This window comes from Salvelinus namaycush, chromosome 24, assembly GCF_016432855.1.
Source record: "Salvelinus namaycush isolate Seneca chromosome 24, SaNama_1.0, whole genome shotgun sequence".
Classification (NCBI taxonomy): domain Eukaryota; kingdom Metazoa; phylum Chordata; class Actinopteri; order Salmoniformes; family Salmonidae; genus Salvelinus; species Salvelinus namaycush.
In genome coordinates, this window is record NC_052330.1 from 13,875,276 (window position 1) to 13,887,484 (window position 12,209).

General features: G+C 41.4%; 1 protein-coding gene and 1 long non-coding RNA gene across 4 annotated transcripts; one reads left to right on the plus strand and one right to left on the minus strand.

Annotated features, from left to right (window-relative positions):
* Positions 1–566: 566 nt before the first annotated feature.
* LOC120019740 (neuromedin-B receptor-like) lies at positions 567–9,876 on the minus strand. Of its 3 annotated transcripts, none has more exons than XM_038963166.1 (4): positions 9,769–9,876; positions 9,339–9,465; positions 5,269–5,614; positions 567–1,232 (listed from the first exon to the last, which is right to left on the minus strand). In XM_038963166.1, exons 3-4 carry the CDS (start codon positions 5,590–5,592, stop codon positions 849–851), a joined length of 708 nt encoding a protein of 235 aa, XP_038819094.1. In that variant the 5' UTR covers positions 5,593–5,614; positions 9,339–9,465; positions 9,769–9,876; the 3' UTR covers positions 567–848. The 3 variants fall into 3 exon arrangements, with proteins under 3 accessions (XP_038819094.1, XP_038819093.1, XP_038819091.1); XM_038963165.1 differs by having other exon boundaries at positions 9,339–9,545; XM_038963163.1 differs by having other exon boundaries at positions 9,339–9,876.
* On the plus strand, positions 2,090–5,725 carry LOC120019741. Its single transcript, XR_005472362.1, has 2 exons — positions 2,090–2,803; positions 5,301–5,725. It is a non-coding gene; the product is annotated as an uncharacterized LOC120019741 (long non-coding RNA).
* Positions 9,877–12,209: the final 2,333 nt, after the last annotated feature.

The following is a 12,209-nucleotide window of genomic DNA, read 5'->3' on the forward strand; positions in this document are numbered from 1 at the left end:
TCACAGATCACTGCACCTGTACATAGCTCATCTGTAAATAACCCATCCAATCTACCTCATCCCCATACTGTATTTATTTATTTATCTTGCTCCTTTGCACCCCAGTATCTCAACTTGCACATTCATCCTCTGCACATCCTACCATTCCAGTGTTTAATTGCTATATTGTAATTACTTTGCCACCATGGCCTATTTATTACCTTAACTCTTATCCGACCTCATTTGCACATGCTGTATATAGATTTTCCTACTGTATTATTGATTGTAGGTTTGTTTATTCCATGTTTAACTCTGTGTTGTTGTATGTGTCGAACTGCTTTGCTTTATCTTGGCCAGGTCGCAGTTGCAAATGAGAACTTGTTCTCAACTAGCCTACCTGGTTAAATAAAGGTGAAATAAATAAATAAAAACACAGGGACATAGATTTCCTGTCACGGGAGCAACTACCTGCTCTTTGGGTTTGCAGTTTGGACAGCATGCTTCGCAGACAGTACATATCTATGCAAACTGTGTAAAGTGAAACATGTATCAGATTGACACAACAAAACATGAAAAATGGAACATTGTGGATTTATTGTATTTTTTATTTATTTCACCTTTGATACCGGAATCTCTCAAGAGATTTGTTGACAACATGTCCGTATACGTTCAATTCATGGGTGATCATCTCATCAGCAGTGATATGTGGCTTTGTGGGGAATGTATAGACAAGACAGCTTCAAACAAAGCATTTTCTGTTCAACACACATGCATGACCTTTTCATAATAGTTCACCTTGTAAAGCTTTGCACGGAACTTTTTTTGGTGCCACTCCCACCACTTACATGTCATCAGGTGACATCCTAAACCTACAGAGTGACCTCCTGGCTGTTGCCATGTCCGTTGATGACAGTAGGGGTGGTCTTCTTGATGGAGGTCATTCTTATGGCCGAGGTGTGCTGCAGGTAGCTAGTGTTGCGTTCGTGGTGGGGCTTCCTCTTGCAGTGCAGTGAGCTGATGAAGTGCCTGCGGAAGCTCTCGCTCAGCAGGTAGAGGGCAAACGGGTTGACACAGGAGCTGGAGAAGCTTAGCACCCGGGCTAGCAGGGTGATGATGAGGTGCGACAGAGAGGAGTCGATCTGACGGTAGTTGAAGGAGCGGTACATGTACAAGACATGGTTGGGGAACCAGCAAAGAGCGAAGAGGCCCACGAAAACCAGAACAATTTTGGCCAGCCGTTTTCTCGTCTCCATCTTGGAAAAAGAAAGAAAATAAATATGTAGTGTTTGAAAATACATGATGATATTCAACATAAAACCCTGTCAATCTTCCAGAAGGATTACAGAGTACAAAATACAGAAGGCCTCCCTCCAGAAGGCATACAGAAGGCCTACAAAATACAATTTGTCCAAATCACTCTCTTCTGTATTTTGCACAGGTTACAAGTAGTATGGCTATTGTCCTTCAGTTTCAATAGAGTATCAAACACAAAGCAAGAGCCACCAGTACTCCCTTAGAGAGCTGACTGAAGTGCAATCTAAGGCCTTCCCACACCGTACATAGGATTTAGCATTTTACAATTATTACATGTCACACTGCAATGTTACCAAATTAAAATCTTGATTGTACTACAGCATGCGCTTCAGTTTTGTATCCACATTCTGCGATTTGTTTGAGGCTACATCAGCCGACATACTGTAGGCTACCTACACTCCAGAGGTGTAGGCCTATTCGTTCTCTGCATGTGCTAGCACCAGCAGCGCAAGTGCCCATTATTATGTGCAGAAACATGAAAAGAAACGGAAGGCGCAGAATGTGGACTCGCAAAATGTTGGGCAGATATGGAAAGTATGGACTTTCTACAGAGGGAATTGGAAGTAATATACCATGTTTTATTAAAGTTATAGCCTATAGTTAGCATGCTAGATACTTGCTATTCAATATATGTGTTGTTTGTGCCATGGTAGGACACAGAGGTAGGTAATACTGAAAAGGCAGCTGCGTTCTCTCCACAGCTCGAGCCATCTGACTTTCATCACCTCCGTCCGCACCGTGCGTGTTGTTTGTTGTTCCTTCTCGCTTTGCGATCATTGTTTTGGTATCACATGCTGAGTGCTCATTGGCTATTGGCAGTAGTCCTTGCCCAATCGCGTCGTAGCACTGCACATACTGCAAGATGCACGATCAAAATATTTCAGGACATCCGACAGGGGTCTGGAGAACGGAACATGTATCATCTGTGAGTCCTTCACCCGCTCAAACTACGCGAGTCGCGATATAATGATCCTAGCCCAATTTCATAGAATTTTACTCCGATCGTGAACATTTTCAAGGATGGCAAAAACGTGGCGAATTCGTGTAGTGTATCCCGACATAAGGGAGTGTCATAGATATCTTTACTGTGAGAACCTTTCACCGTAAGCGGAAATGTGAAAGTAAAATGTCCAGTCCAATCAATACTTCATTCCACAGTAGAGTGGCTGGCAAATAGTACTGATGGCAGGACTATTGCTTCTGAGTACTGCTAAGATTGTTTGAAAATAGTTTCAAGTCTACCTATTTGAACTTATCAGTGAGGTGAGCAGGAGATGGCGCTCTGAAAATCAACCCTGTGTAAGTTTAATAGCCTGGGTAAATGTCATGATTTAGCTCGCCAGTCATTGGCAGCCAGCTATCAAGTCAAGTCAAGTGATCCTGGCACTCTTCCCAAGATCCTTTTAGGTTTTTCAACAGAAGAAAACGGCACGATCATTTGACTTTATTTTGTTCATGACAGTATCTTGTATTGAAGTGGACTTCAAATTATTCAGAAGAGTATTAAAAGGTAAGTCAATAGCAAGCTGTTATATCTGGTAAGATAGTAAAGCTAACCATTGATAGGGATATCAAATTGATTAATTTTGTTTGATTTGGCACAGTATCAACAATCTTTCATAGGTAAACTTAACATTTTCTGCATTGTCACATCACAGTTAGTTATTCATTGTTGTATTCGCTGGTCTCTGCAAGAAGTGTGGGGTATTAATTATAAATGAGATGCTCATGTTACATGAAGTAAAGATTTGAAAAGCAGAGGAGTAAACTAAGATTTCATAAGCTCTACATTTTTGTCTAAGTTGATGAGAACGTGGTGAACATTTCAATTGTCTTTAAGTGGTGAACATTTCAATTGTTTTTAAATGGATACTTCGGGATTTTGGCAATGAAGCCCTCTATCTGCATCCCCAGAGTCAGATGAACTGGTCTACCATGTTTATGTCTCTGGGTGCAGTTTGAAGGAAGTTGCTAACTTGCGTTAGCGCAATTGCTAACAAGCGTTAGCACAATGACTGGCCAGCTGCCATAGGCATCCCATCACAAAACTACATCTAACTTACTGTACGCAGAGACATACTGTAGAAATGGTATCCACAAGTTCATCTGACTCTGGGAAGTAGATAAAGGGCTTCATTGAAATAGAATGTAGTTGATGCGGTTAGTAAAACAGCTGTAGCATTGGATCAGTAGAAACTATTTTAATAACAGAGAAGTAGACGGAGATGTCATGCCCTCAGACCGACTGTTAGTTATCATAACAGCATAACACAGCCCCTGGCAAAGGGAGATGGTTGGACTGTATCTTTTCATTCATACATATCATGTCTGAAATCATATTCACTAGCAGTGTCTGCCTGGACAGCATTATTGTTCATATTAAATTGTAAATCTATGTAAAAAATTGGAGGGACCCATCTCTATTCAGGAGTAAATCAAAAGAAAAAAAGATTAGATGATATCTAGAAGCCCTATTTCTAATGCCTTTACTGAAAATTGACTGTACAGTAGTTAAGACCACTGTTACTATAACTATTCATAAAGTCATGCCTGTTAGATGTGATAGTGATTCAATACATATTTTGTAATGTCTTAAACACTTACCAGAATCATGTTTAGTCTGCATATTCTCTCTCTCGTCTTCTCTCTCTCACACAAACACACACTCTCTAGCCTGTCTTTCATCAGGCTTCTGCAGCTTGTCATATAATTAATGTTAAATACATTTCTACTTTTCAATAGGGACTGATGCTATCAGAGTTTTCTTCTTAATGAAACTTGAGCCTCTACAGCCCAATCTCCATGGGGCATGTCTAATAGAACACAACCACAATGCACCACGTCAATAGTCTGTGTTGTCCTTCTAATCCAAAGGTACACCCAGATTATTAACTCATTTAATTTGATTTTCAAATACAAAAAAACAAACAAATCTAGAGACAATAACATTGATTAGTTGGGATTACTGTGAGGCAGAGACAGTGGAAGCTTAAGTGCAATGATTCGGTCATCCTCCAGGCTTCTTGTATTTTTATGTGTCGCACCCAGTGAATCTAGTATAAATCTGTATCTGCTCTAAAAGATAGTGGGACCCAGCCCTCTTGTTGTCTAACATTATAAATGAGTGGACGGTTAGGGCTCCCTCAACTGGAGGACCTACTGACTGTAAATAAGACAACACACGGAGGCCTTCCAGCACCACTCATCACTAGTGTTTACTATGTATTGATCATTGTTGATGACAACCTCACATTGGTCAGTGTCAACAAGCTCCTGAGGCTACTTGAATATATTATGACTTGGGTTCAGGTCCAGGTCTGAGTCAGGATGTCAGTGATTGGAAGCTGGGTTTTGGTTTTGGACTGCATCTGTTTACTCATGCTCTGGGTGGGTCCTGATCTGGATTCAAGCCCATTTGTTTGATGATTCATTGGACGTTCTTAATGGCAAAGAAGCATCTGATTTACTATGCTTTGGTCAATGGACTCTCAATTAAATGTAGTCAACCAGATCATTGCTTACATTTATGATTTACCTCACCCTTCCTCTGACCTGTCATTTATTACCCCTGTAGACAGTAAAGATCAAGCATCCATGCAACAATCAGTGATACATCTTGACAATGTCCTGTACTTGCCCTTTACAAACTTTAAATATTTACTTGGTGTATTAGGCTACATATGGAAGTATCTGCATTAAAACCTAGATAGAGCCTCCTTCCATGAAAACTCTGGAACCCTTGTTACAGGTTATGTCAAAAATAGTGAGAAAACGTGTGATGCAGTTCAGCTTCTTTGACTTCAAACGTGTACTCTCACTTAACATGCACTCTAGCAGCCAAAGACATCCAGTAAGTTACCTGATGTTCTTAATATGCCGTCCAGCATTCCAAATAACCACAACTGCAACAGCCAAACCTCATTTGTGACATGTTTGAGATACAGGCAGCAATATGTTGCTGTTGTTGTTACCTACCTGTCTCTTCGTGTGCTCACTGATCTCCCCAGGCATGTCGTGAGCACTCTTGACCAGAGTCCTGGCGATGTGGAAGTAGTACACAGAGATGATCCCCAGGGGAATCAGGAAGTACACCAGGAATATGAGGATGGAGTGGATCTTGGGATGCATGTCGTTGGAAAGGGGATAGGGCACGCAGGCGGTGAAGGTCACATTCTTGTCCTGGATGTGCACTACCTGGGAGAAGATGGCCTCGGGCACCGCCAAGAGGACGGAGATCACCCAGATGGACACAGCTTTCAGACATGTCCAGAACACAGCACTGGATGTCTGGATGTCCATAGGATTCACAATGGCTTTGTACCTGGAAACACAACAAAACCATAGAAAAATATTAGTGCTCCTTCATCTTGATCCTTTGAAATTACATTAAAAGCAGTCTTTTTCATGCAATTAAATGTCCAGCTGTCCTTACTGCTCTAATGTCCTCGTGTAAATTGAAATATCATTTACATTTACATTTTAATCATTTAGCAGACGCTCATATCCAGAGCGACTTGCTATTGTGATTATATTTAATCAATATAATTAACTTTCTTCCTCTTTGCAAAATTAAGAGGCTTTGACAAAGACATGGCATCTCTGAGTCCATTGGCACAGAATAGTAGCTTCATAGATTGTTGGTGATATTGTAAACATGTAGGAGACTTATGAAGTGCATTATGATTGCACTAGCTAATTAATTACTGTCCTGACTACAACAAACCCACATTAATTACAATAATTGCCCCTGAATGAAATTCTAATTATTCAACTGAAACAGCAATGTGTTCCTGCACTGCTCCCAAAGTGCATCTAAATGTTGAAACCAAAATGTTTACAAGCTGATCAATACAACTCATTTGAAGGTTAGACTTTGGACTTATCTCCTGTGTAAATCAACACTCAGTGCTATGTGCACAGAATAATCCATTCCTGCTAAGTCATATAATGGGAAGAAATATATTAAATGAGGGTGCAACAGAGGAAGTGTGCTCCACAGGGCATGAAGGCGTTTTTTATGCTTCAATGATGGAAAATTTTTCACCTTCTGACAGTTTTCTAAATGATATTTCTGCTGATAAATGTCTGGTTTGGAGGAGAATCTCCATTGGAAGCCCTTGACTGTGCTGTTACACCAGCCTCAGCTGCCCTCTGCCCCTGTAGAAATCTCCCATAGTCAAAGACCACGCTGCCTCAGGCAAGAACAGACAAGTGCAGAAAAACTGACAGTCTTTGATATCTCACCAGAGAAAACAAGGCTGGGCTTATGCATTTATTGTAGTAAACCGCTGTAATCCCACTTCTTTGTGTTTTTATGCTTGAGAGCAAGCGCCCAAAGGAGTGCTAACAAGATTACATTCTTTAAAGCCATCACATAGGGTAAGCATATAAATGGTGTATTTTTCATTGCTCACATTACATGCTCAAATGGACTAGGCAGACCATAGAGAGAACAGCTGTAGACTGTAATCTCACCATATGGCTGTCCTAATAGCTCCTAGTGACAGGGATGACCAACGGTCATGGTCATTTCCGGTGAAGAGTGACACAGCCAAACATTTCCTCCAACTGATATCGCTCTGGATTACGGTCAGTGACATAGAAAGGCTAATTACAAAGCCCTGCACCATCTTCCGACCCCTATCATGGCCTGCACAATGGGGTATTATTTTTTATTAGAAAATCACATGGGCTTTAATTTGATAATAATAATTTAAAAAATGTACTAAATCAATATTTGGCAGCCCATGAATTTTCATGACATCAGTGAACTTTTAGCTGAGGAAGGAGCTCTTAATACCAGAAGACACGCTATTTGTGGGGGTATAGAATGGTCACTTGAGAAGGTCAATGTCTCCAAGCACCAGTGGTCTTGGTGAGGGTATGTGGAGGAGAGGAAAGGAAAGTGGGGGCTGGGTCAAATTAAGGTCCCAAACAAAGATGCGGGCATGTTTGCCCTTTTAACCATCCACACGCAGACAGTAAATGATGCTCTGTGCAGATACTTCTGACTGTGACGCCTCCTGAATGTCTCATGTATCAATCTATTCCAATCTCAGCATTCATGCTGCTCCTTCCAGGGAAGATAACTGGCCATTTAACCACGTGTCTCACCTGAATAAAACAATATAACACAAACTGGGCTTATTGAAGTTAGTACAACCAGCAGGTGTACACTATTTGATCCCTTTAAAATAATTCTGGGGATACACTTGGTCTGTCAATCAAAAAATGAACAGATTTGTCAGTGACAATTGCCCAGCATTCAATTATGATAACACTTGGGGATATAGTTTAGGGATCACACACTTGTCATTAAAAATAATCAGAGTCATAACAACTGATTAATCATTAATAATTACATACAGTGGCTTCGGAAAGTATTCAGACCCCTTGACTTTCCCCACATTTTATTACGTTACAGCCTTATTCTAAAATAGATTTTTCCTCATCAGTCTACACACAATACCCCATAATGACAAAGCAAAAACTGGTTTATAAATGTTTGTTAATTTATTAAATAAAAAACGGAAATATCACATTTACATAAGTATTCAGACCCTTTACTCGGTACTTTGTTGAAGCACCTTTGGCAGTGATTACAGCATTTAGTCTTCTTGGGTATGACACTACAAGCGTGGCACACCTGTATTTGGGGAGTTTCTCCCATTCGTCTCTGCAGATCCTCTCAAGCTCTGTCAGGTTGGATGGGGAGCGTTGCTACACAGCTATTTTCAGGTTGCTCCAGAGATGTTCGATTGGTTTCAAGTCCAGGCTCTAGCTGGGCCCCTCAAGGACATTTAGACTTGTCCCGAAGCCACTCCTGCGTTGTCTTGGCTGTGTTCTTAGAGTCATTGACCTGTTGGAAGGTGAACCTTCGACCCAGTCTGAGGTCCTGAGCAGACTAGAGCAGGTTTTCATCAAGGATCTCACTGTACTTTGCTCCATTCATCTTTCCCTCGATCCTGACTAGTTTCCCAGTCCCTGCCGCTGAAAAACATCCCCACAGCATGATGCTGCCACTACCATGCTTCACCATAGGGATGGTGCCAGGTTTCCTCCAGATGTGACGTTTGGCATTCAGACCAAAGAGTTCAATCTTGGTTTCATCAGACCAGAGAATATTGTTTCTCATGGTCAGAGTATTTAGGTGCCTTTTGGCAAACTGCAAGTGGGCTACAATGTGCCTTTTACTGAGGAGTGGCTTCCGTCTGGCCACTCTACCATAAAGGCCTGATTGGTGGAGTGCTGCAGAGATGGTTGTCTTTCTGGAAGGTTTCCCATCTCCGCAGAGGAACTCTAGAGCTCTGTCAGAGTGACCATCGGGTTCTTGGTCACATCCCTGACCAAGGCCCTTCTCCCCCGATCGCTCAGTTTGGCCAAGCGGCCAGCTCCAGGAAGAGTCTTGGTGGTTCCAAACTTCTTTCATTTAAGAATGATGGGGGCCACTGTGTTTTTGGGGACCTTAAATGCTGCAGACATGTGCCTCGACACAATCCTGTCTCTGAGCTCTACTGACAATTCCTTCGACCTCATGGCTTGGTTTTTGCTGACATGCACTATCAACTGTGGGACCTTATTTGTATAGACAGGTGTGTGCCTTTCCAAATCATGTTCAATCAATTGAATTTACCACAGGTGGACTCCAATCAAGTTGTAGAAACATATCAAGGATGATCAATGTAAACAGGATGCACCTGAGCTTAATTTCGAGTCTAATAGCAAAAGGTCAGAATACCCATGTAAATAAGGTATTTATTTGTATACATTTGCAAATATATCTAAACTGTCTTCGATTTGTCATTATGGGGTACTGTGTGTAGATTGCTGAGGGAAAAAATATTTGATCCATTTTCGAATAAGGCTGTAACGTAACAACATGTGGGAAAAGGGGTCTGAATACATTCCCGAAGGCACTGTATGTTAATTGTTCTATCACGTTAGCATGCACTTGCCATACCATTTACAATGACGTAAGTTAGGTACAGTATAAATAACAATATTGGCATTAAGGATATTTCACATTATCCTACTCTTCATCTTACCTGTCCGCGCTTAGTGCAGTGAGAGTGAACACCGAGACCCCGACTGAAGTGAGTTGAATGACCGGAATTAGTTTGCAAGCCACAACACCGAAGATCCACTCCTCATAGAAGTATCTGAACGCATCCACTGGAACACAAGTGACCAAAAGCAAAAGATCCCCAGCTGCCAAACTCGAAATAAATATGTTGGGGACGCTCCTCATTGCACTGTTGGTGATAAAAATCTTAACCAAGGTAATGTTCCCCAACAACCCAATCGTTATGATCAGAATATACACAGTTGGTATGACACATCTTATGATAAAATCAATAGTTTCTCTTTCAGCAGGTATCCAATCGTCAGTAAAGTTATAAAAGACAGAATGTCCAGTAAAAGATACGTTATCTAAAATATTATCCATTGCTTCTCAGGGATTTGTACAATAATCACCTTGATAAAATGGCACTGAAGATGACCGTTTTCCAAAGCAAGTCTGTGGCGCGGTAGCTGCCCCTCCAAGAAAGTGCTGAAATGTCAGTGTTGCGCGACTCGAGCCACAATGACTGAAGCGCAAAAGGAGGCACTTTTTCAACACGCATAGCGTAGCCTACAGCAACGATGACGGAAAAATAAGTCACACCAGTTTTGCGTGTGATGTGTAGCATTGTCAATGCTACTCACATACCGTTTCATAGTGGTAAGTTTATCGAATATAAACGGAATAAACTATAGGCTATGCTAGGCTACTGTATTAGCACCAAATACAATTGTCACGTTTAGGATGAGAAAGCTGTGCTTGGAAAGATGTGTGAATTAGGATGAGGTTTTCTTTGGGTCTACTAAGGAAAATCCAATAAGTAATTTTTCGAAACTGAACCCACTCATTGTTCAAAGTGAGCAGGATGTTGATCTCCTGTGCAGGTGTTTCATTATCAGCCCGCCGCATCTGTAAGAGCTGTATGGTGTCCTTCTTTGGGGAAAGTGAAGGGTTGTAGAAATGCCACAAATACGGAAAGAAGTGAGGGTGGTAAAGTTAGGGGAGAGACTCAGAGGTAATTCGAGGGGGGAGTGAAGTAGCCTAAATCAGAACATAAACGAATGTTTCGCTGGCTTATTCCCCATACAGGAGTTAAAAGAAAGCCATTGAAGGCTGCTAAATGTTAATACCTCTGGACATGACTGATGTTAGGAACAATATAAATAGGTGAATAAATGAGTTAATAATAGAGTTGGTCACATCTATCAAAGCACAACTGAAAACGTAATACACATCTTATTGGATATAAAAACGGCCTATGTGGCATCGATATTAGTCAGAAACATTTATTCTAGTGTCAAAATTGACTGTGTAAATAGGATAATTTTGGTCGTAAAGTCAGTCTCGTCCAAAACAGAGTTTTGTCATGATTTATGCCTACTTTAGGGTTGGGTTTAGATGTCGACAATGCTCACAGTGGCTACAGCTGCGGTGATTGCGGTCTATCCAATCCTACCACAGAACACACAGAAGGCCTTTTCACGCGGCGTTGTTCTTAGCCCCGCGCTATCTTAGCCTCAAGTTAAGACTGGCCCTGGCCTAGCTTATCCTGTGTTCACACAGGCATTTGTTGACCCTGGGCTAAGCTTTAGCCCTGGGCTAAGAATGCACACTTTTGTATTCCAAAGCCCTGCTAATGGACAAACACATGCAGCCAACATTCTATCTCACACACGACCAATTTTAAAACAATAACACATTTATTAACACATTATTTCCTCTTGCTTCTAGGTTAGCATTTTATTTCCAACAGTGATGGTTTGTATAAACCTTGGTGTCTGCCTGTCTGACCTCGGAAACAAAGTTTAACTTTTGAAATGCCATCTCGCCCCTATACAGAGAATGCTGTGCACGGACGAAACATAAACTTTTCTGATCCAGGCGATATCATGCAACAATATTATTATAATGGATAGCTATATCCAATTAAATGTCAAGAAAAACTATGAAAACAAATGAAAATTGAGCATTTGCTGCCCTTCCAGCTGTAGAGTTTGTGGCTTCAGTTGGCTAACTAAAGGTGCGTTTGTAAATTCACTCTGGCTATCTACCCCTGATGATAGAGCACTCTCCTCTGACTGTGCCAGAGCGCAGAATAACTGATGGATTTATGAACGCTCAACACCGGTTGAATATGGCTGGTGTCAGTAAACGTCGGCAAAGAAGCATAATTCAATTGTTGCTAGCAGCACAGTTACAGTCACCAATGCTCTGGATAGCATGAAAACAGCCTGACCAGCTCTGCTAGGGCTAGTAAAATGGTGAGTGAGGTGTTCTCTCATTGTGTCTGGAAGTAGCTAGCAAGCTAGACAAAGTTAGCCAGTTAGCTTGGGTGCTTGACTGCCATTGTGAGGTCAGAACGGTTGGATCAACCTCCTTGGCCAGTGTCCAGTGTGCGCTCCTAGAGCGAAACGCTGCCCATTTAGTAAATTTAGAATCTGACAAGCTCTGAATTTACAAACGCCCAGAGCGCACTCTGGCACTCCAGAGTGAATTTACGAACGCACCCTTAGTGAGAACGTTAGACAGCCTGCATAGCAACCATTATTTTCCATAGCAACCAATGTTTTGCATGGATGAAAGTATTTTTGTATTTTTTTGTCAGAGGTTTTTGTCCTCAAATGTAAGTGTAGCGGGTTTTATATGTACCACCGGAGAACCAAGAATTGAAGAGCGACACCACGGCTGTCTTTTTGGCTTTTATGTTGATCTGCAATAGTATTGTGAAAAGACAGGACAGGAACACATCAGTCTCCAATGCACCATCTGACAAGTTGTTCTTTCTCTCTGTGTTTTCTCGGACTCACACAAATCACATTCATACATAAAGCCATAATGTATAGTATAAAATAAT